General features: G+C 53.1%; 9 protein-coding genes across 9 annotated transcripts; 4 read left to right on the top strand and 5 right to left on the bottom strand.

The window, feature by feature from the left end:
• Positions 1-1,072: 1,072 nt before the first annotated feature.
• N7498_002258 (putative adhesin) lies at positions 1,073-1,420 on the top strand (the record flags this gene model as incomplete). The annotated part of the gene is made up of 1 exon (XM_058449320.1): positions 1,073-1,420. The coding sequence occupies one exon, from the start codon at positions 1,073-1,075 to the stop codon at positions 1,418-1,420; it is 348 nt and encodes a 115-aa protein (XP_058311664.1).
• A 1,723-nt stretch (positions 1,421-3,143) lies between these two features.
• N7498_002259 (DNA replication licensing factor MCM7) lies at positions 3,144-5,741 on the bottom strand (the record flags this gene model as incomplete). Its single annotated transcript, XM_058449321.1, has 4 exons — positions 3,144-3,215; positions 3,272-5,189; positions 5,242-5,375; positions 5,436-5,741. 4 exons carry the CDS (start codon positions 5,739-5,741, stop codon positions 3,144-3,146), a joined length of 2,430 nt encoding a protein of 809 aa, XP_058311665.1.
• A 372-nt stretch (positions 5,742-6,113) lies between these two features.
• pex1 (AAA family ATPase peroxin 1) lies at positions 6,114-9,933 on the top strand (the record flags this gene model as incomplete). The annotated part of the gene is made up of 4 exons (XM_058449322.1): positions 6,114-6,224; positions 6,280-6,516; positions 6,576-6,654; positions 6,713-9,933. 4 exons carry the CDS (start codon positions 6,114-6,116, stop codon positions 9,931-9,933), a joined length of 3,648 nt encoding a protein of 1,215 aa, XP_058311666.1.
• A 205-nt stretch (positions 9,934-10,138) lies between these two features.
• Positions 10,139-11,800, bottom strand: N7498_002261 (S-adenosylmethionine-dependent methyltransferase; the record flags this gene model as incomplete). The annotated part of the gene is made up of 3 exons (XM_058449323.1): positions 10,139-11,062; positions 11,113-11,409; positions 11,543-11,800. 3 exons carry the CDS (start codon positions 11,798-11,800, stop codon positions 10,139-10,141), a joined length of 1,479 nt encoding a protein of 492 aa, XP_058311667.1.
• A 546-nt stretch (positions 11,801-12,346) lies between these two features.
• N7498_002262 (carbamoyl-phosphate synthase (glutamine-hydrolyzing) CPA2) lies at positions 12,347-16,062 on the bottom strand (the record flags this gene model as incomplete). The annotated part of the gene is made up of 3 exons (XM_058449324.1): positions 12,347-12,454; positions 12,514-15,569; positions 15,723-16,062. The coding sequence occupies 3 exons, from the start codon at positions 16,060-16,062 to the stop codon at positions 12,347-12,349; spliced, it is 3,504 nt and encodes a 1,167-aa protein (XP_058311668.1).
• Positions 16,063-16,852: 790 nt separating this feature from the next.
• On the bottom strand, positions 16,853-18,478 carry N7498_002263 (uncharacterized protein; the record flags this gene model as incomplete). The annotated part of the gene is made up of 1 exon (XM_058449325.1): positions 16,853-18,478. The coding sequence occupies one exon, from the start codon at positions 18,476-18,478 to the stop codon at positions 16,853-16,855; it is 1,626 nt and encodes a 541-aa protein (XP_058311669.1).
• Positions 18,479-19,293: 815 nt separating this feature from the next.
• On the top strand, positions 19,294-20,279 carry N7498_002264 (uncharacterized protein; the record flags this gene model as incomplete). The annotated part of the gene is made up of 3 exons (XM_058449326.1): positions 19,294-19,486; positions 19,541-19,614; positions 19,674-20,279. The coding sequence occupies 3 exons, from the start codon at positions 19,294-19,296 to the stop codon at positions 20,277-20,279; spliced, it is 873 nt and encodes a 290-aa protein (XP_058311670.1).
• Positions 20,280-20,549: 270 nt separating this feature from the next.
• On the top strand, positions 20,550-21,478 carry vip1 (putative actin cytoskeleton protein (VIP1); the record flags this gene model as incomplete). Its single annotated transcript, XM_058449327.1, has 3 exons — positions 20,550-20,632; positions 20,688-20,774; positions 20,875-21,478. 3 exons carry the CDS (start codon positions 20,550-20,552, stop codon positions 21,476-21,478), a joined length of 774 nt encoding a protein of 257 aa, XP_058311671.1.
• Positions 21,479-21,833: 355 nt separating this feature from the next.
• On the bottom strand, positions 21,834-22,064 carry N7498_002266 (uncharacterized protein; the record flags this gene model as incomplete). Its single annotated transcript, XM_058449328.1, has 1 exon — positions 21,834-22,064. The coding sequence occupies one exon, from the start codon at positions 22,062-22,064 to the stop codon at positions 21,834-21,836; it is 231 nt and encodes a 76-aa protein (XP_058311672.1).
• Positions 22,065-22,137: the final 73 nt, after the last annotated feature.

The raw sequence follows: 22,137 nt of genomic DNA on the forward strand, positions 1-22,137 counted from the left end.
TACCTCCGCGATTGGCTCGCATACTGCGCACATAGCAGTGGATACATTATGCCTCACATAATAGCCACGGATGAACTCTACATTCAGGCGTCCTATTGTCTGCCTAAATTGCCGAGAAGCAAGCACTGCATCTCGCCAGCCCAAGTTGTAGTAGTTCGTGTCGATCACGATGCCACGCCATGGCTGCATTGTATTACTTGGGCGGCGGGGTCTATGCAGATGTTTAGGTCGATGAATTTAAAACAGGACCAACACCGTGTACGAACATGCCATGTGGGAAATAGATTCCCAATTTGAAAACGTAAGACGAAGTGCCGACGACCCCACATCCCCACCGGTAGTTTAATTGGGTGAAATTTCTTTTATTGAGGCGTTTTTGGTGATCCCTGTCATACCCCGGAATGCTCGATCTCGGGACTCCAGCCTGACGGGGAACAAAATAATATTGAAAGAATGAGAATTGCCATTCAATAATCAAAGCACTACAATGCGCTTCGGAGCGGTGTGACACAACTGCAGCGACAGGTCAACCCCTTCCCCACATCCTGTATAAGGGACTCGGGGAAAGTCAGGATCGCGATCCGGGTCGAGTTAGGGCTAAGGAAAATGAGACATCCACCCCGCGCTCACCCCGACACCTCTATTTCTAGAACGGCAGTAGCAGCACTCGACCCCGGCATTGAGCTGGCGAGCCATCGATCTCAGCCTCGTGGACAGGCATTGGTGGTGTCTCGAGATCCTGATCCAGATCTCGTATTCGCGGCTCGCCCAATCCCGGCCCCGTCTGCATCTCCGGCCTATCCGAGCGCGGGGAGCAGTACTGCAGGACATACCCGAGGCTGAACAGAGGTAATGACAACCATATGCTACCACTACCAAGTAGCCAAAGTTCAAGACAGCAAGGCCGTGCTGATGACCTCGTGATGAGCTGGTAGGCTCAGAGGCCGAGTTGCCACCCAAAACCGGAACCCGATCTATACGGGGTCTGCAGACGGCAAGTATAAAAAGAAGCTCGGTTGCCATCAAGCCACCATATCACACCATACCAAACCATACCAGACCTCTTCACACAATGCAATTCACCCTCCTGGCAGTCCTGACCGCGGCCACTCTGGCCTTGGCCAACCCAACTCCGCCCAAGTGCGGCACCTGCAACCCTATTTCGGGCCAGAACAGCTGTGACATCACCACCTCGTGCATCAACACGGGCTCGACCTTCCACTGCGCCTGCCGTGCCGGTTACAAGGCTTCCGAGGCCAACAATAATATCCACTCGCAGTTCCGTCTGCCCATGCCCAACTACGAGTTCCTCGTCTTTGTCCCGGAGAACACCGTGTGCAATACGCTCTGTGATAACCCTTATGCTACTCCCTCGGAGCTGTGCAATGAGGTGCACCTGTATGAGAACTGTGCTGTTTAAGATGGTTGGGTTGGAGAGCGGGTGGCTCGCGTATTGAGATGCTAGGTTGGGGGAAGTGGTGGGCGTTCAGACCATGTAGTATGGCATGTCACTCCTTGAGAATAAAATTAGTTTTGCAGACTACATCAAAATGCTAAGTGACGGTATATTGGACCCCGAAAACAACTACTTTTGACGCCATTTTTTGCGCGGCTCTTGAACCTCCCCAACTAGGCTTAGGCTCGCCTTGTCTTAACTTTATCCTGATTCGCACCACCTCAAGCTTCTAGCTTTGACTTATTTTAGAAATCTACTTAGCACCTATTCTAATCTTCGTTTTATCTTTTCTAATGTCCTAAATAATGTCCTAAAAACGTCTTTAACAACGTCTTTCATAATGTCTTTCATAATGTCTTTCATAATGTCTTTCATAATGTCTTTTATCCTTTCGACACCTATTTTATCACTTATATTCCCCATAAAGATATCTCGTGCCCCTTCTATAGCGGGAGTATAAACCACCTCTGAAAGCTCTCCTCTATAGATTATCACTCTTAAGGGAAGGTTTGACATAATAGAGTCTGTCCTTAAAAAACTTCCGCCTCCTCATCAATGATCGTGAGTGTGACCAGAGAAAGGGTCTCTAGCTGTTTCTCTTATTTTATCAGATCTAGCGAACGAAGATTTTGGAGAAGCCCAATAAGGGTAAGTACCACCATCACCAGAAACTTCTGGTTGCCGTCGCTTACCCCGCAAACGCCTGGTATACAGAGGTCGTTCTGTGTATGGCTCTGATTGGGGCAAAAACATTCCACCTCGTTTATCGCTTGAGGCCCAAACCAATCTTATTCAAAAATCCAATGATCCAAAAAGTGACCTTCAAGTTTTGATCATGACTTACGAAATCGTCCTTTGACCAGTTCCGCGGTTATGTGCTAGCGAAGAAGGCTAGTCTCCAGCTGGCCATCAATGCGTAAGTTCCTGCCATCGCTAATCCTATGGTCCGGCTATTGAACCGTCTGCAGATCCACCTTGATGCCATTCATAACATTCTCGAAGAAGAACTAGAAGCCATGCGAAAAAAGGCCAAAACAGGCGTGGGAAAACAGATATTGAGTCTTGTCTTTTAACTCGTCTTTTTAACTTATCTTTTTAACTTATCTTTTTAACTTATCTTTCAAACTTGTCTTCCAACTTGGCTTTCAACTCGTCCTTTTCACCTATCTTCTAACTTATCTTCTAACTTATCTTTTTCACTTGTCTGTCATCTTATCTTTCATCCTCCAGACACCTGCTTTATCACTCTCGCATTCCCTACATCAATTTCTCGCGCCCCTTCTATGGCGGGAGTATGAACCGCCTCTTAGAGGTCTCTAGAAGAAGAGTATGTAGCTTGTTGAAGAGGAATTCGGGCTTAGATTACTATTTGATTAGCTATAAAGGGAACTTGGACGAAGAAAATAGCTAATATCATATCAGGGCTTTTTGATCAACTTTCAAGATTGTGAATCAAATAGATTTCGCAGACTACAATTCCAAGGCACCAAGATTCGGCAAATTAAAGTAGATTGGGAATAAAATCTTTTGATTGGCCAAACAAATCACAAGAGCCGGCTTCCTGCCCCGTGAATACACCTAAACACCTATTGCCTAAAGACTTCCAAGACTTCCACTGAATGCATTGTATCATACGCAAAGCCCAGTCAACCTCGAAAAGAAAAAAAAGGAAAAAAGAAACATCTCATTAGCCTTGCATCTCATCATCACCACCTTCGATAAACATAAGACGCGAGCCATTGCCAATAGTTTGCCAGACCTGTGAAGGAAGTCAGTGATGTGTTCGAATAAATGAGGGGTAGATTGAAAACTTACGCCCAACTCGGTGTATTCATAGAGAGCAGTGGTAAGCTGGTCCTCGGTGAAGCCCTTGGCCAACACACGCTCACGGATGCGCCGTACGCTAAGCTCGTTGTCATCACCGTCACCAACAGCCGCAGCACCACTCTCCCGCAGATTGCGGATCATGGTGTAGATCTTGCTGCTAGGGGTGTGGTCGGCAGAGGCATCGCCGTCGTTGTACAGGGAAGCCTTGCTAACTTCAATGAGACGCAACGCCTCATCAACATCCTCACGGACAACTTCTTCAGCGAAGCGAAGACGAGCCAGAGCCTGCGAGAGACGGACAATACCCAGCAGGGTACGGGGTGTGACATGAGAGAACTGTTGGCGGCGAGCCTCGTCCTTCTTTTGTCTCTTGCGCATAGCGACGTATGCACCAACCATGTAATCAGAGACGGTGGTAGGGACGACAGGGCGGAAGGTGCGAGCCTTGGCGACGTACTGACGGACCTCGTGGGGAGTGAACATAATACCAGAATCCTCGGATTCGGGGTGCTTATTGTGCATGTGGACATAAGTAACGTGGCTTGCCAGCTCCTCATCACCTTCCCGCGTGGGTGTATCCAGCAGCAGGAACATGACATCGAAACGGGAAAGCAGAGCGGCGGGGAGGTTGATATTCTCCACAGGGGACAAACGTGGGTTGTAGCGGCCATACAGGGGGTTGGCCGCGGCCAGGATCGAAGTGCGAGCGTTCAAGGTGGTATTAATACCGGCCTTCGAGATAGAAATGGTCTGCTGTTCCATCACCTCGTGAATGGCGGTACGATCTCCGTCTTCCATCTTGTCGAACTCATCAATACAGCAGATGCCATTGTCGGCAAGGACCAGTGCACCCCCCTCCAACATCATCTCATCAGTAACGGGATCTCTCATGACGGCAGCAGTCAGACCGACACCACTGCTACCCCGGCCAGTAGTGTAAACACCACGGGGAGCAACCTTGGTAATGTATCGAAGCAGTTGGGATTTGGCCACACCGGGGTCACCCATCAGGCAAATGTTGATGTCACCACGAATGTGCATACCGTCACCCATTTCCTTCGTCACACCACCGATCAAAAGCAGGAGCAAAGCCTTCTTCACATCAAGATGTCCGTAGATCTCGGGGGCGATCGATCGCGAGAGGTACTCGTACATGTTGCCGGAGTTTTGGTGCTGTTCAATCTTGCGCAGGGTTCGGCTGTCCATGCCCATATCGTTGTAGGACTTCTTGTGCTGGGTGATGTGTTGGGCCTCCAGGTAGGTGTCGGTCAGGAGACCGGCACGAATGGCGCGGAAACCAGTGTAGGGGGTAGGGAGGAAGATGCCTGCGATATCAACCACATCACCGGGGTTCAGCTGTCGGGTCTGAGCACCGTGGCAATGGACAGTGAGGGTACGGGGAATGTGGCCCACGGGCACCTGGTCTGCCATTTCCTGAATCTTAACCTCCTGGAAGGGCACAAACTTCGAGGCACGGGTAGAAAGGAAGAGCTGTCCCTTGGAGTTGTTCTTCTTGCACTCCTCAGACAAGCACTCGGAAAGAGGAAGGAATTGTTTGGTAACGATGGGCTGGAAGACTTCGCATCCGCATCGGTCGCAAGTGTAGGCGTTGATCTGGACAGCCGGCTTCACATCCGAGACACGGGTGGTAATACCGCGGACAGTAATCAAGCTACCCAGGTGTTCTCCGCGCACATTACGGACGGCGAATGCCTTACCCGCACGGTCGCTGCTCGATCCGGAGGGTGTGAGCGGCTTGAAGTTGAGGGTGTACCGGCGGGTGAGCTCCGGGGGGAACATGGACGCAGCAGGTGTAGCATCCATATCAGCCTCCGCGGCCATCTCCATGGTCTCGTTGCGCTTCTCACGCTGAGACATGATGACATCCAGGACATCGTCCTTGAACCTGTGCCAAGTTAGCTCGGCGAATGCAATTGTGCCGCTATCCATTGACGTACGTGATATCCTTAGTCTCCTTGGGCATGACCGCATCCACCGCCTGTGAGAAAACATCGATATAGCGCTTGGTGTTCTTTTGGATCGAGCCGACCAGGTTCAGGTTCTGCTGCTCCTCCGGCAGGGCTTTCTCGAACTGTAGTCCAAAGCTTGTGAGCAATTGCAGTCACTGAGATCGATATTTGAGCAGACTTACGATTTCCAAATCGTCAAGCTCAATCACAATATTGGAGCTATCCCGGTTGGCAAGGTCTTGCAGAATCTGCATGTACTTGAGTTTCGGCTCTTTGCGCCTCCTTGCTCCCGCCCCCTCATCCTCAATATCATCCATGAAATCATACTCATCACTGGTGCGGTTGCCGTCAATGTTCAAGTCCTCCAACGCCTCGGTCGCAGCGGCTTCCGAGGACGACTGAAGAGTCTTGAAGTGCTTCAGGAAGTCCTTGAAGGCATCCAGTTGGGCGGCATAGTCAACCGGGGCCTGATATTGGTTCAAAGCCATGGTGGGATGAGATGCGCTCAATTATCAAGCTTGGATGACAAGCTTGTTGCAAGGAGAACACAAAGTGGTGGAAAGTGGGTTCCCGAGAAGAAAGGCCCGACGCAGCCCCTTCGCCGCGTGAGAACGTGAGAACGTGAGACGCGAACGCGAAAAGACGCGTCAGGGAATGCGCGCTAGGCCGTATCGGGACTAGTCCAGGTACATCGGATTAACCAATTTATCCGTGTCCAGTCACGTGGACCGTACCGGGCCGAGGCAATGAGCCAATACTCCGTGAGCGGCTGTGTGGAGGAGCTAATCCGGGGCTTTGCGATCAGACATCCCACTCCTTCATCCTTCCTGTGTGAGCGACAGCACCTCTGCGCCTTGACCATGGCGCCCAAAAAGCCCTCTACCACGGCGGAAGTCGCTCTCGTACCGTTGAAGAACTGTCTCGTGAACCTACCGCCGTCGCTAGTTGCCTTGCTGGTCAATGCCAACACGGTCAGTTAGCCAGCTCACCGAATGCCTCCTTTCCAGCTAATTTGAAGTTTCCCAGATTCCTCAAAATGTGATCATTGAATTGCAGTACAAGTCCACCTCCGGAAAGGCCAATGGGGCGCCCCCGCAGCGATCATGCTTCTTGGGCTGGACGGGCATGCCGAGCAAGCGCAAGCCCGCGCCCGTCGTCGGCCGAGATGGCATCAGCAGTGGCTACTCCAGGGAGCAAGAGGCCTCCAGTGTGGAATTAGATACTACGTTCGGAAGGCTTCTTGGTCTCACCGAAGGGCAGAAGGTATGTTCTCCGCACCGTATATTATGTCGCACGTGGGGTATTGACTCAGCGCCTTACAGGTTGGACTACTCGTACATCTTGACCCGCCTATCGCGCATACAATCAATATTGAACCATTGACCCCTGAGGATTGGGAAAGTATGTCTATGCCTTTATCCGCCACATTTGAACTTCGGGCTAATTGCCGTCGCTGCAGTCATCGAGCTTCATGCCACATTCCTGGAACTTAATCTCCTTTCGCAGATCCGTGCGCTTCCAAATCCTACATACAATACAACAGAAGGCGAGCATATGCATCCGCTCGCTCTGCACCTTTCCCCGACATCTACCGCGAACATCGTCGTTACCTCGCTTACACCTTCCCCACCAAATACATCCCCGTTCGCGAAAATCTCGCCCGATGCAGAGGTCATCGTGGCACCGAAGACCCGTGCGAAGACCGCGAAGTCGCCCCGGAGTACTGCAGGGAGCAGCAGGAAGAGCAATGGGGGCCGAAGTTCGGGGAGTACAGTTCGCCCGAAGAGCCGGTCTGACTCGAGGGGCGCTCTCTACTTGAGAGGCGTGGATCGCCTAGTGGCTGATCAATCGTTTGATCCAGAGATCGAAGAGGATGAAAATGACGGTCTACGTGTTTGGGTTGACCCGGAATTGTTGGCATCCAACGAACTCCGGGGCGCGACCTGGGCGTGCGTATCAATTGTGCAGCCCGCTGGCCTCAAGCCTCCAGTGGATCCCCAACAGCAACTTGCTCAGCAGGAGCAAAAATCCAGTGAGGCCGGATCTCCGACCAACAAGCTCGTAGCGAAGCTGCTGCCGTGGGAGGAAGCCCCGGACAGTCGGCATGCGGCGATGTCCACTCTGCTGTGCACGGCCCTTGGCGCCGAACATATAGTGGGGGGAATCGTGCGGGTGGAGGCCGCACCACCCCAACTACATCGGTCCGCGGTCAAGACACTCAAAGTGTATCCGTTTACGGGCGATGCGTCCAAGAAAAAGGATGGTTTGAAATTCGGAGCTGATACCGCGGCCTCTCGGGATGCCTTGGCCGAGCGCCTCAAGGTTATCTATGGCAGCACTGGTTCCGATATTGGTCTTTTCGCCGGCCCATTGACCGATGGAATGATTCTACCAAAGGTTGAGAGCCATCCGTCGGTTTCTGCCTTTGATGGCGCTATTATTCGATTTGACCCTCCCCTGAAGGGTAGCCCCGATGAGTCTAAGCCGATGTTTGGGTGGCTTCTGGGATCTGAAGCGAAACTCAACTTTGAAGTGCAAGCCGAAATCCCGAAGCCGTCTGATTCGAACTCCTCTGCTCTACCAAGCGATGATCCTCTGCCGAATATCGTTCCTCAGATGGTTGGAATTGATTCGATCATCTCTCAATCGCTCACCAACTTAACCAAATCTTCATCGGTCTTGTTGACTGGTGGCCTTGGAGCTGGAAAGACAGCACTCGCTCAACTCCTGGGTCATCGCCTACGGAAAGAACATCTCTTCAACGTCAAGTACTTCTCTTGCCGCAAACTCGTCACAGATGAGACTCGGATCTCCAACATCAAAGAAGTCTTGAACCGCCTGTTCATGTCTGCTTCTTGGTGTTCCCGTCTCGGCGGTCAAGCTGTAGTAATTCTTGACGACCTTGATAAGCTCTGCCCTGCGGAGACGGAACTGCAAGTTGGTGGAGACAATGGTCGCAGTCGCCAAAACAGTGAAGTCATTTGCTCCATGGTTCGAGAGTACTGTTCCATGAACTCGTCCGTCGTGCTGCTGGCCACCGCTCAAGCTAAAGAGTCTTTGAACAATGTTATCATTGGCGGGCATGTCGCCCGTGAGATCATCAACTTGCGGGCCCCAGACAAGGAGGGACGACGAAAGGTTTTGGAGAAGCTTACTAGCCAAGACAGAGCCACCGAGCAACTCAATGGCCACATTCGACCGCAGAGCTCTTCTACTCAAAACACACAAGATTCATGGCTCGACCCTTCAAATCCTGGCAGCCGGCCAAGCTCTTCTGGCGGTGATGGATTTGTGTTGAGTCGGGACGTGGACTTCCTCGAGCTGGCTGGAAAGACCGATGGATACATGCCCGGCGATCTTGTGCTGCTGGTTGCTCGCGCGCGCAACGAAGCACTTATTCGCTCTGTTCAAGATTTGTCGGCTGAGTCTAAGATGATCAACTTTGGATTCGAGGACTTTGAGAGTGCCCTGAAGGGCTTTACTCCAGCATCCCTCCGCAATGTCACCCTCACTTCGTCTACGACCACATTTTCTGCTATCGGTGGTCTCTTCGAGACTCGCCAGACCCTGCTTGAGACCTTGCAGTATCCGACCAAGTATGCACCGATTTTCGCACAGTGCCCGCTGCGACTGCGGTCTGGTCTGCTCCTGTACGGTTTCCCCGGTTGTGGCAAGACAATGTTGGCCAGCGCCGTGGCAGGTGAATGCGGCTTGAACTTCATCAGTGTCAAGGGTCCTGAGATTCTGAATAAGTATATTGGTGCCAGTGAAAAGAGCGTTCGCGATCTTTTCGAGCGAGCGCAGGCGGCCCGCCCTTGTATTCTCTTTTTCGACGAATTCGACAGTATCGCGCCGAAGCGTGGCCACGACTCCACGGGTGTCACTGATCGTGTGGTCAACCAGCTTCTAACACAGATGGATGGTGCCGAGGGTCTCTCGGGTGTGTATGTTCTTGCTGCAACATCTCGTCCTGACTTGATTGATCCGGCTCTGTTGCGTCCTGGTCGTCTTGACAAGTCCCTGCTTTGTGACATGCCTTCCCACGCAGACCGCGTCGACATCGTCAAGGCAGTAAGTGAGAAGCTGAAGATGAACGACGAGGTTGCGTCTCGTCTGAGTGAGATTGCCGATCAGACAGAGGGCTTCTCTGGCGCTGATCTTCAGGCGGTTGTGTACAATGCTCATTTAGAGGCAGTGCACGACGCGCTGGGCGACCACACTACCGGAAACGAAAAGCCTGGCTCCAAATCCAGCGCCACGAAGAACTCCGCCAGTGCCTCTACTAGATCCTTCATCCAATTCCTCTACTCGTCCTCGGAGGAAGCATCTGGCTCAGTTTCGATGCCACCTCCAGCCGTGGTCGCAGCAAAGCTCGAAGCTATCAAGAACTCTCGCCGTCGTCAACGCCAGCTCGAGAACGGCACAGCCAATACCGGCTCTGGTGCTACCGCTGCCCCGGCTACCAACGGTGCTGATACATCTGCCGACGAGCTGCGAGATGAGATTATCGTCCGGTGGGAGCATGTTGAGCGTGCTCTCGCTACCACGCGTTCTTCCCTCAGCCCGGCCGAGCGCCGACGCTTGAATGGCATCTACCGAGAGTTTGTTGCAGGCCGGAATGGCGAGATGCCCAACGGAGAACCCTCAAATGAGATTGGTGGCCGGTCGAGTCTGATGTGATCTGACTTTGCCATTTCGCTGCCTGGTAGATATTTCACCTTGTATATATACATTTGCATGTTGCTTTTACGCTCCCATTGTGTACCTATTGTTTACTGGCATGAATCATACCAGCATTTAGAGCATCCATGATCTCCCACAACTATGTAGTTTTCGAAACAGTCGATCGCGGATGGTGTAATATGTGCTCCAATGGCAGAGGTTCTCATTCCCTATCCAAGGCATACTGAACAAGCCTCTCCAGCTTCCTCCACTCAGCACTCACAACAGCCTTCTGAGTGCTCGGATCAATACCGTGCGACTTGAACTCGTTGTGCACCTGAGCAAAATTGGCCCCAACAAGTTTCTTAAAGCTCGGCACGGTACAGCTCTCCGGCTGTCTACTAGCTAGATCAGCAAGGATATACCACAAGATATAGTGAAAATTAATCCCAAAGTCCTGCAACTGGATCGGGTCTCTGGGGCTAGGCTCGCCTCCTTGGGAGATATAGATAGCAAGCTTTGCGAGGATCCAAGCGTGGATATGTCTTATCGGATGCGCCGGACTATACAACTCCGGGTCGACACGAAGGTACCGAATCGCAGCCTGGATGAATGCTTTATGGAACTTATCCCCCGCTAGAAGGGAAACGATGAGCTGGTCGCGGATAGAGGCGTAGGGTTGGCGAGTTAGCGGCCAAACGGAGCTTTTATGGAGGGCGTGCAGTGCGGATTCGAGGCATGCGATTGTTTCGTCTGGCTTCGCGTCGGAGGCGGAGGCGGACTGCATGAGTTCTAGTGCCTGACGCTCGGCTTCTTCCAGGACCGATGTGTCTTCTACCGGCTTAGAGAAACGGTCTTCTGGGGTGTCTTTGCCTTTGGCGCATTTCGGGCATTGGCAGTCGAAGAAGTAGCGCTCGATTAGTTCTTTCCGCCGGACTTCGTTTGGGGTTGTAGTGTCGATGTAGGAGACAAAGATTTGCTCGTTCTTTTTGATAGGTCGAATGGCTTTGACGAAGATTTCTTCGCCGTCGAATCCGACTGTAGCATTGTAGTCGCAGCTGTGGTTGATCAAGGAGGCGTACGGATGCAAGTACAATCCGATTCGATCATAGAGTGCAGTGGTAAGGTTGAATGAGTTGAGATCCAACTGAGAGTTTCCTATTAGCCATGTATATTTAAGAATAGTGGAACACTTACTCTAGCGGCATAGGCCGCGATGTCGTCGTGGGTCATATCAGACTGGGAGTACTCCTTGACAGCCTTAGCTGTCAAATTGACGCGATCAAATTGCGCTTGGATTTCTTGGATCTGGCTCATATGAGTCTCCAGACCATTGAAAATTTCCAGCTCCCGTGGGCTGTATTTGCCGCGTCCGGTGCGCAGAACCATCCGCAGAAGAGCTCGGGCATTGTTCGGGAGCACCATGGGTTTGAGCTTCTGGAAAATGGGGCATTCCATAGAGTGTGCAAATTTCCAATCTTTTGATTGACAAGGCTGTTTCCATTTTTCTTAGCATAATTCCTAATATAAACTCCGAGGCCAACCAAGAGGAGAGAGAAAAAAGCCGATTTGAGGGGAGACAAAACAGTCAAACTAAACCATCAACAGATACGAATTGAAAACTCACCCTATCACAGTACTTGACCACACGGCATCCCGTACATGCCTTCAAATCGGCTCCTCCCTCCATCTGCTTCTTCCCAAAGCAGCCGGAACAGGTATCCTCCAGACGCGGTGAGTCGAGCACCGCGACGAAGGGCACTGCGGCATGCACTACATCTTCGCCAACTTTAATATCTGATGTTGCGAACAACCCATTGCCCATGCCATCGGGGGCAGAGCGGGGCTCTGTCCTCGTCGTCACGGAAGGCAAAGACGTTGACATCCTTGCGTAGTTGAACAGTTTATATCATCTGAAGCTTCTAACTGCGGTGTCGTTGGGTGTTAGTCAGCATATTTTTCATCAGCGCCTCAGGCTGAAAGTGGGATGATAGTTTACCCAAGTAGTTAAAAGAAGAGTTTTACGTGAATGATGTGAAGATTGGCGAATAGAATACACCATGAAATAAATATATAGGAAACCTTGAAACGTTCTTTTGTCGCTGAAACACAAAACCAACTACAATAACAAAAAACCCGGAAAACAGGCACAAACCCAATTCGTCAGATATAGAACCACCAGGGCGCTGGGAGCAGCCTCTGCATCTTTCCACGCCCTTGTCTCGCCGCGTGGAAAAGGCCGGAAATAGAAATCGACAATTTGGGTAACCCAGCACACTCAAAACGAAGAGGAAAATGCACGCCGTCTATCAACAGGTACCATACCACAACACCGTACGGAAAAGCCGGGTATACTCTCGATCCGAAGGGCCAAGAAGTGCCGCTAGGCGCTGGGGCTTCTTTTGTCTTTTTGTGCAAGGGATTTCATCATTTACAGCAGCTTGCCGCCAACGAAGTCGGACCAGCTGCGGACCTCGGTGGGGATGCCCTCGGCGCGGGGGAGCTTCTCGTTCATGCACTGAGCGAAGAGCTGGGCGGTCTATTGAGGTAGTTAGAATCTGGTACGATGATACATGATATGAAAGGAAAGGAACATACCTTGGGCTCCATGAAGAGGGGAACGCCGAAGTCGACCGCGTTACGGCGCATAACGTAGTCCTCATCAAGCTGGGTCTTGCCACGGGTCTTGGCCAGGTTGAAGACACCACGGACGTCGTACTTCTGGAAGACCTCACGGAGAGCACGCTTGTCCTTCTTGGGGAACTCGATGACCTGGACGGAGACGTTGTCCTTGCAGGTCTTCTCGAGGTGGTTCTTGACCTCGGGGTTGGCGGCGAAGAACTTGTAGCCGAGGGGGTGCAGGTAATCGACGACGGCAGCCAGGGCGGGCTGGTTGATGTCACCGCCAAGGAGGATACCCTCACCAGGCTCGGGCATGCGGAAGTTCATGGTGGACTGGAGCGAGGCCCAGTAGGCCTCGACCAGGTCCTTACCGAAGCAGGCAATCTCACCGGTGGAAGACATCTCGACGCCCAGGAAGGGGTCGGCACCGGCTAGACGGGTCCAGGAGAACTGGGGAACCTTGGTGGCGAGGTAGTCACGCTTCTCGCTCATGAGATCAACGGGCTTGGGGACATCACGGCCTACAAGAGCCTTGGTGGCAACGTCAATGAAGTTGGTACCCAGGACCTTGCTGACGAAGGGGAAGGAGCGCGAGGCACGGAGGTTGCACTCGATGACCTTGAGCTGGGGCTCAGCACCCTCCTGGTCGGCCTTGATGATCTGCATGTTGAAGGGACCGGTGATCTTCCAGGCCTTGGCGACCTTCTGGGCGATCTCCTTGACGCGGGCCATGATAGACTCAGGCAGGTTGACCGGGGGAAGGACGAGAGTGGCATCTCCAGAGTGGACACCAGCAGGCTCAATGTGCTCGGAGACGGCGTGGAGGAGCAGCTCACCGTTGGAAGCGACAGCGTCGACGTCGATCTCCTCGGCACCCTCAATGAACTTGGTGATGACGACAGGATGGTCAGGAGAGACAGCACTGGCATTGAGGAGCTTCTCTTTCAACTCATCGACACCGTAGATGACGTTCATGGCAGCACCAGACAGAACGTAACTGGGGCGGACCAGGACGGGGTATCCAACACTCTCGGCGAACTGCTCCGCCTCGGAGACGGAGGTCAGCTCCTTCCAGGCGGGCTGGTCAACACCAATGCTGTCCAGGATCTGAGAGAACTTGTGACGGTCCTCAGCCTTGTCAATGTCCTGAGGATCGGTACCCAGAATCTTGGCACCACCAGTCTCCTGCAAACGCAGAGCAATGTTCTGGGGCAGCTGGCCACCGACAGAGACGACGACACCGGTAGCGCTCTCGAGCTCGTAGATATCCATCACACGCTCGTAGCTCAGCTCCTCGAAGTACAGCTTGTCAGCGGTATCGAAGTCAGTCGAGTAGGTCTCGGGGTTGTAGTTGATCATGACAGTCTTCTTGCCCATGCTGCGCAGAGACAGTGTGGCGTTCACAGCGCACCAGTCGAACTCGACGGAGCTACCAATACGGTACACACCGCTACCCAGGATGAGAGTGCCGTGGTCATCGAAAGTGACATCGTGGGAGGAGGCGTTGTAGGTGGTGTACAGGTAGTTGGTGTCCGCAGGGAACTCAGCAGCCAGGGTATCGATCTTCTTAACCCAGGGGGTGATACCGAAGGACTTGCGGCGAGCGCGAACCTCGTCTTCGGAGCAGCCAACCAGGAGAGAGATCTGCTTGTCGGAGAAGCCGAGCTTCTTAGCCTTCAGCATGGTCTCTTGCTTGATGCCGAACAGGCTGCCGATCTCCTTGAGCTCGTTGTTGCAGTCAACGATGTTCTGGATCTTATACAAGAACCACTTGTCGATCTTGCTCAGCTCGTGAACCTGGTCAACGGTGTAACCCTCGTGAAGCATAGCCTGGCCAACGGCCAACCAGCGGCGGTCGGTGGGGTTCTTCAGAACGTCATCGAGGTTCTCGAAGTGGTCACCCTGGAGACCAAGGTACTTAGGGTCGACCTGGCGAATGGCCTTCTGGAGGGACTCCTCGAAGGTACGGCCAATGGCCATGACCTCACCAACAGACTTCATGGCACTGCCAATGTCGCGATTGACGTGCTGGAACTTGCTCAAATCCCAACGGGGGATCTTGGTGACAATGTAGTCCAGGGAAGGCTCGAAGTTGGCGGTGGTGGTCTTTGTGACAGCGTTGGGAAGCTCGGGCAGAGTGTGGCCGAGACCGATCTTGGCAGCAGTGTAGGCCAGGGGGTAACCGGTAGCCTTGGAGGCCAGAGCAGACGAACGAGAGAGACGAGCATTGACCTCAATGACACGGTAGTCGAGACCATCGGGCTGAAGAGCGTACTGGACGTTACACTCGCCAACGACGCCCAAATGGCGGACGATTTTGATGGCAGCGGTACGGAGCATGTGGTACTCCTCGTCGGACAGAGTCTGACTAGGAGCAACGACGATACTGTCACCAGTGTGGATACCGAGAGGGTCGAAGTTCTCCATGTTGCAGACGGTGATACAGTTGTTGGCGGCGTCGCGGACGACTTCGTACTCGACCTCCTTCCAGCCCTTAAGAGACTTCTCAACCAGAATCTGGGGAGCAAGAGACAGAGAGCGCGAGGACAGGTTGCGCAGCTCCTCGGGGTTGGCAGCGAAACCGGAGCCCAGACCACCGAGAGCATAAGCGGAACGGACGATAATGGGGTAGCCGACCTCCTCGGCGGCCTTGAGGGCGTCGTCGACGGTTCCAACAGCAATAGACTCGGCAATGGGAATGTTGATCTCGTTAAGAGCCTGGGAGAAGAGCTCACGATCCTCACTGGTCTCCAGGGTCTTGATGCTGGTACCCAGAACACGGACACCGTAGCGCTCGAAGATACCCATGCGGTTCATCTGCACACCCAAGTTCAGGGCAGTCTGACCACCGAAAGCGAGCATGATACCATCGGGCTGCTCGCGCTCGATGACGTGGGTGACATATTCGGGGGTGACCGGGAGATAGTAGACCTCGTCGGCCAGCTTGTGGTCGGTCTGGATAGTCGCAATGTTCGGGTTAATCAGGACCGATTGGATGTTGGCCTCCTTGAGAGCCTTCAGAGCCTGGGAGCCTGTATTGATGCAGTTAAACGTTAGCCACATTTGTCGTCTGAAGATTGGAGAAAGTCGCAAGCTCCATTCCCTGCGGGGAGTTGGTCGTGTGCCTCGATCCGCAAGGGTCTTCCACAAAAGCCCGGGGCTTCAACTCATCTATCTCGACGTACCGGAGTAATCGAATTCACCAGCCTGACCAATGCTCAGACCACCACTACCAATGACCAGGACCTTCTTGACATCGACGAGGTTGCTGCTGGGCTTGAGCACACCGCTGGCGAGATAAGACTCGGCGGAGGGCTTCTGCTCGGCCAGGCGGCTCAGAGCGCTGGAGAAAGCGCGCAGCTGCTGAGAACGAGCCGGGGAGGCGAGCTTCTGCAGGCGCAGGGTGGTGGCCGGGGAGCGGACGGTGTTGGAGAAAGCGCGCAGAGAGAGGGCCGGGCGAGCCTCGACGAGGCATCGCTGGCGCAGCAGAGACGCCGCCTGCCCGCAACGAGCAGCAAGAACCATTGCGCCGCTTGTAGCGGAAAAGATAGCAGTTCAATTGCTGAAAGTGGGAGATTTGGTGAGAGAAGATGAGTCTCCGTCTCGGAGGCCCTTTTTTACCCCCGGTATCGCTAATTGGCTCGGGCCCTTCACCGTAAAGGTTCCACCTTTTTTTCTCAAAGACGAAAGAAACCTCAAGCAATCGAGTACAGTAGAAAATGAGGGTGTAGAGAGGTATGAGAGAGCACGATTAAAAGAAAAGGTACGAGTCATAGCGGAGACGACTTTATTCCCTTTTTTTTTTTTTTTTTAACTACGATGAGTCAATCAACAAGTCCCAATTCAGCCGGCTCGATAGACTGCCTCAGTAGTGGAGTGGGTAAACTGGGGCTCCCAAATATTACATAGTTCAGGTTTAAAGTCTCCCATGAGTCAGAGTGTCAATTAAGATACGAGTTAACATCGAGGCATATAACCTCGACAGTGTAGGGCAGAGTATAGCACACTGCGAGACGAATGTGTGCTGGTCGTGCTGGTGGCCGATGCCGGAACGGAAGCCGGTTGCACTGGAGACCCGCCGGCTCTTATCTGCAAAAGATCTACATTCGGCATTCACCGTGCGAGATAATTTTATGATGTGCGCCCACCGGCCCTCGATGGTCTGCAAAAAGTTCTCCGTATGACGTAGTATATCGGTAGTGAAACAGTGAAGAACATCTAACCACCTATAATTACCGATCTATCTCAATTGAGTATGATACTCTGTATCCTAGTGGATCGAGTGCGCACGGCACGGATGATAGAGCTTGGCTCATCATTCCACTCCAACCCGCCCATTTAGTCCCGACCAAGGGCCTCTCGGACGCTTCTCTATCCGGGTTCCACTAGATTTGTTGAACCCTCGCGTTGAGCGAGCCTCGGAGGCCCAAATATCTGCCGTTTCCACCTCGTGTTCCGCTTCTTCGCCAATGATCTCATTCAGGTCTTGATTGAGAATGCCATAGACATCCTCTAGTGTCTTTCGCGCATCCTGTGCCACCTCATTGCCCAGCGCAACTTTTTGCTGCACGTAGTCTCGCTCATTTGCCCCTGCTGCGTGCGAGGCAAAGGACCATGCTTCCGCAAGGCTCAACACTTCGTCTGATTGGTTCCGCTCGGACTGCGGTGGACTGCGAGGATTGAGGGAGGCAACAACATGTTTGAAGCGCGGCTGTCGCGCAAGAATTGGGTACTCGGGGAGAAGATGACTTTCATCGTTCAAACGGCGCAGGGCCCGAAGTGTTGTAGATTTCTCCTTTGCAAGCAATCCAGACAGATAAGACTTCTGCAGAGCCAGAGCCTTCTGGCTCTTGGAGAGCGGTACAAGAGTCTCGGTTGCGTACGACATCACGTCCAGTGCATTGGGTGGTTGTACTTCTTCGGCAGCGGCTTCGATTCTGTGCGTTGGCCGAGCTGGAGGTTTCGAGGTCACGGTCACGGATTGACAGGCTCTGGAGGCGGCGTCAAGAAGATCTCGTCGAGCTTGTAAGTACGCAGTGTACTGCTCGGTGATTTGCATCTTTTGATGCTCCAGTAGACGCTGGGCCTCCTCGATTTCTTCGGGGGGAAGGTCCTGCACTAGACTCTGGTCCGGGTCTCCTTCGACGACCAGCCGTTCTTCAACCCATTGAACCAGTTCATCCCGCGTGCGTTGTAATGCCTGGGCTTTGACGGCTGGAGGGATCTCGCCCGATCCACTCCTCCTCGAACCATACTGAGCCTTGGTTTTCTCGAACAACTGCTTCTCCCGATCCAATTGTGTCTGGGCGCGCAGCACTGCTCTTTCAAGTTTGTGCACCAATCCCTCTAGATCTGTATCGGTCTCGTTGCGACCAGGCACATCTGCATCGAAGCCCTCGGGCAATACCAGGTGCGGGCTCCGATCCTCCGAAGCACCGATGTCTTCCAACCCGACCCCTTCTTTACCTTCAAGCTGTTCCAGGTAATGCTGAAACACCTGTAATTTGGCATGACGCCGCCGATCGCGCAGGAGCTGGAGATAATCTCGCAGGTCGGTACCCGGGTCCTGCGGATCGGCGAATTCAGCAGGATGGGTAGGGGCCGTTCGCTGGCGTCTTAGGGAGGCAACGTCCTCAGACGCGGCACGAAGCGCCTTTCGCGCTGCGACATTGGCCTGAAGCGCCTTCAGATATTCCTTGCGCAGTCCCGTGAGATCGGCAAGGATGGGGTTGACGTCCGCGACGGCATCAGAGGGTGCGCAGAGGGCGAGGTGGGACTGGGCGTGGTTCGGAAGATTTGCATCGTCAAAAACGATAAGCGAGCGCAGGTACGACGTCAATGCCTGGCGGATGCGGAGGGCTTCCTGTCGGGGTTTGACGTAAGGAGCGAGCGGTTTCACAAAAGGTGGAATGTGGGTATGAGGTTCGTAGGGCCGAGTCATGTTGTCATTGGCAGAGAGGGGAAAGGAGAAGTGGTTCCTGAAGCTCGAATAGAGTGAGGTCACTCCCGAGGTTTGCTGGATTGTAAATAATCGACTCCGCGATGTTCCCCGTTGTTGTTTTGCCGTTTCGGGCGATTACCTAATGTATCATGACGATGAAACAGAGCTTAATGAGCTTATTTGATTGATTTTTCTGATATTGTATATGTTTATTGCTTTACCGTGAGGAGCTGACGTGTACTTGTCAAGTTGATGTGTATTGATTCTCCCACAGTTGAGACATCGACTTCCCTTTCCCTTGGTGCCTGAGAGGCCCGAGCACTTTGATGAGCTACGTTCTACGTGTTGATCGACGTGGCAAATTCGAAGCATCGTCATGGATTACGATTGTAATATGCGTGATCGTTACGAAGCTTATCGTGTATGTTGCTTGTGAGCTTCAGGAAATCGCACATGTTCCATGGTTATCTCCCCAGATATACAAAGTAGTTACACATCGGGCTTAGGCAGCTATATGCATATTGCACGGCCCAATAATACCGTCATCTTGTGTTATCAGGGGACATCGGGACGATCGTTATCCCTTCACCGCGGAAAGACTCCCCTGCGTCAGATGAGCTCATCCCACGAAAGTTGACTGGAATGTTCACCATTCCGATCCAGGGGTTTCCAAGGTTATTGTTTTGAAACAGAGCCACGCCTACCCGGCACTGAAACGAAACAAATATAGTTCGCTGGCCGCTGCTTCTTTGACATCCTCAAATGCCTTCTGCAGGTCCAGAGGAGCTTGCCTTTCATTAAATCCATTCACGACCATGGCCACCGACCTCAGCGCCGCCTCCATCCCTTGCCGGCCTCGTGCTGCTACTTCTGTGTTGCCGGCGATGGTGCCACCTTTGCCCTCCGGTCCAACTCGAGGCGCCAGTATGGCTTCTGCTAGCCCCTCTCATTACTCGACAAGTCCGCCGCTCGGATTTAGTGAACCCGGTATCACCAGCACTGCCCAGGGTATGTTACGATGTTGCTGGGGCTTGGCCTTGACGCCCATGTTGACCGATGCAGGGCCGTTGCGACACCCGAAACCTCTTACACCCTCAGATCTTCATTTGGTACTGGAGAAGGAGCAGGAGGCAATGGTGAGATGTGATTCTATACAATACTGGAAATATGGAAAGACTAACAGTTCCAACTATAGGTCAACCGGTTAACTAGAGAGCTCTCCCTTCTCCGCCAACAGACTGCATCCGTAACATCAACAACATCCTCTGCCTCAAACTTCACCGAGCCGGATGGGATACACGCGTCCCCGTCGCTGAGCAGCTCAACCAATTCCCAAGTTTCCCGGCGACATCGATCCTCTTCCAGTCTCAGTTCTTATACCCCCGCAGCCCAAGGTGCGCAAGCCGCTAGCGTGACGGGGATTGCCCCGTCTCGCGACGCCAGCCATCCGTCGCGACCAACTGATCACCCTCTCCCTCGCACGATGCGGAGTCGCGAGACGTCTTTGACCTCTCGTCGCCCCTCCGTCGGGTCTCTATCTTCCTTCTCACAACATCCCCATGGCGATCAGCTATCCCATTACGGCAGCCCATCGATCTACCCCCATCGAAACTCTATTTCACAAACCCATCTCGGGTTGTCGAGCAACGCTGTCTCCATGGCACGCTACGAGGAGGCTACCACACATAGATCGGAGCTGGAATCCGTGAAGCGGGAGAATGAGCAGTTACGGAAGCGTGTGCGGGAGCTGGAGCATACACTGAAGAAGCAGAAGGAGGCGGAGTCATCGCCTGTAGAGTGAACGGAAGGCAACCTTATTTCTTATTTGCCGGGGTGGCTCATTTCATTTTTCACGTGTTATTGGATGATGGTTTGCAGGCAGACATTTCATAACATTGGAGCTTTTCCCAACCAAGTTTATAGTAACACGCGGCGGTGCAGGCCCCGCCCTACGTCACACGTGGCGCAGTTGTCGACAGGATAAATAGTTGACCTCACCAACTCTCCTTCTTCTTTCCCCCCTAAACACACATTATTTTACCGTAATATTTGTGCTCCTCTTCCATCCATAATGTCTAACCACACCACTGTTCACGTCTCGGGCATCGCGCCTGCAACCTCCGAGAAGGAGGTCCGCGACTTCTTCAGCTTCTGGTATGACCAGCTCCCCGCTACAAGCCAAGACCTCACTAACAACTTATTTCAACAGCGGAAAGATCGTGTCTCTGTCCGTGACCCCGGCCTCGTCCGAGGCTGACTCCCAAAAGTCCGCCAGCGTCACCTTCGAGAAGGAAGCGTAAGCTACCCCGCACCGCGTTTCATAATGCCGCTGCCCCTCAATCGCATGACACTGGCAAATGTCACACCATAGCTAACACCGTACTTGCATAATACAGCGCAGCCAAAACCGCACTGCTCCTCGACCAGACCCAACTGGGCAGCTCCTCCGTGCACGTCGAGTCCGCCTCCACCATCGACGACCTCGCCGGTGAGAAGGCTACTGCCCCCGGTACCGAGAAGGAAGATCAGGACGACATCACCCAGGAGGACAAGCCTCGCTCGCGCATTATCGCCGAGTACCTGGCTCACGGATACGTGGTCAGCGACAACGCGATCCAGCAGGCTATCGCCCTGGACCAGAAGCACGGCTTCTCCAGCCGCTTTACCTCCGCTCTGACCAACTTCGACAAGAAGTTCAACGCTACCGAGCGCGCCAAGGGGATCGACGAGAGCTACCAGATCTCCAACAAGGCTCTTGAAGGCTGGGGTAGCCTGAGCTCGTACTTCGAAAAGGCCCTCGAGCACCCCTCCGGCCAGAAGCTGCGTGATTTTTACTCCCAGACCGATAAGCAGGTCCGTGATATCCACAACGAGGCCCGCCGTCTGGCCGACCTGAAGCAGGGTAAGGGTGGTGAATCTGCTGCTGCTGGCGAGGCATCTGCGACTGCCCCTGCCACTGAGGCCGCGGGTGTCGCTGCCCCTGCCGAGCCCAAGGCATAAGGGATTCGCGCTGGCTCGCTTCCTTCGCGTCTATGCTTCCTACCTGCTGTTTCTCTGATTACCTTGCGTTGTCGATACCTGCTTCGCGAAGTGGATTTGCCGCTTTTATTTTGCTGTGACGAGGTTATGCTTAACGACGTGATTCCGACTCCTGCCTGTTTACATGGTACTTACTTAAAACGCAAGCGAGCAAATGAAAATAAGAATGTCATGTCAACGGTTCATACAATAGCGTTTTGGTGGTAGAAAGAAGTGTAAAATTCAAAAATCATTCGTATCATTATTTGATGTTATCCCAATGAGTCCCCATTCCATTTTACATTTCTCTCGTATTGTCACAAACGGACCCAATTATTTAGTTCCCTGTCCCCTTCCTGAACTTGGCTGCCTCAACCTTCTCCAGCGGGTGCTCGGGGTTGCTCTGTAGGCCATGGGCCTTGTGCTGGTCCGACTCGTTCTGTCCAAAATCCGACTCGGGGCGGACAGATGGGTTGCCGATCTTGCCACTGGCGGGAGGGTCGCTCTGCTGAGCACCGGACTGGCGCTCGGGGGATGGGGATTGGCGGCCGGGGTAGGGGGCAGACATGATGGTTGTAGGTGTAGGTGCGAGTTTTGATGTGGTTGATGTAGCTGGGTTGTGTTAGGTATAGATAAAGTAT

Source organism: Penicillium cinerascens (genome assembly GCF_028974065.1).
Source record: "Penicillium cinerascens strain IBT 15544 chromosome Unknown contig_1_segment0_segment0, whole genome shotgun sequence".
NCBI lineage: Eukaryota > Fungi > Ascomycota > Eurotiomycetes > Eurotiales > Aspergillaceae > Penicillium > Penicillium cinerascens.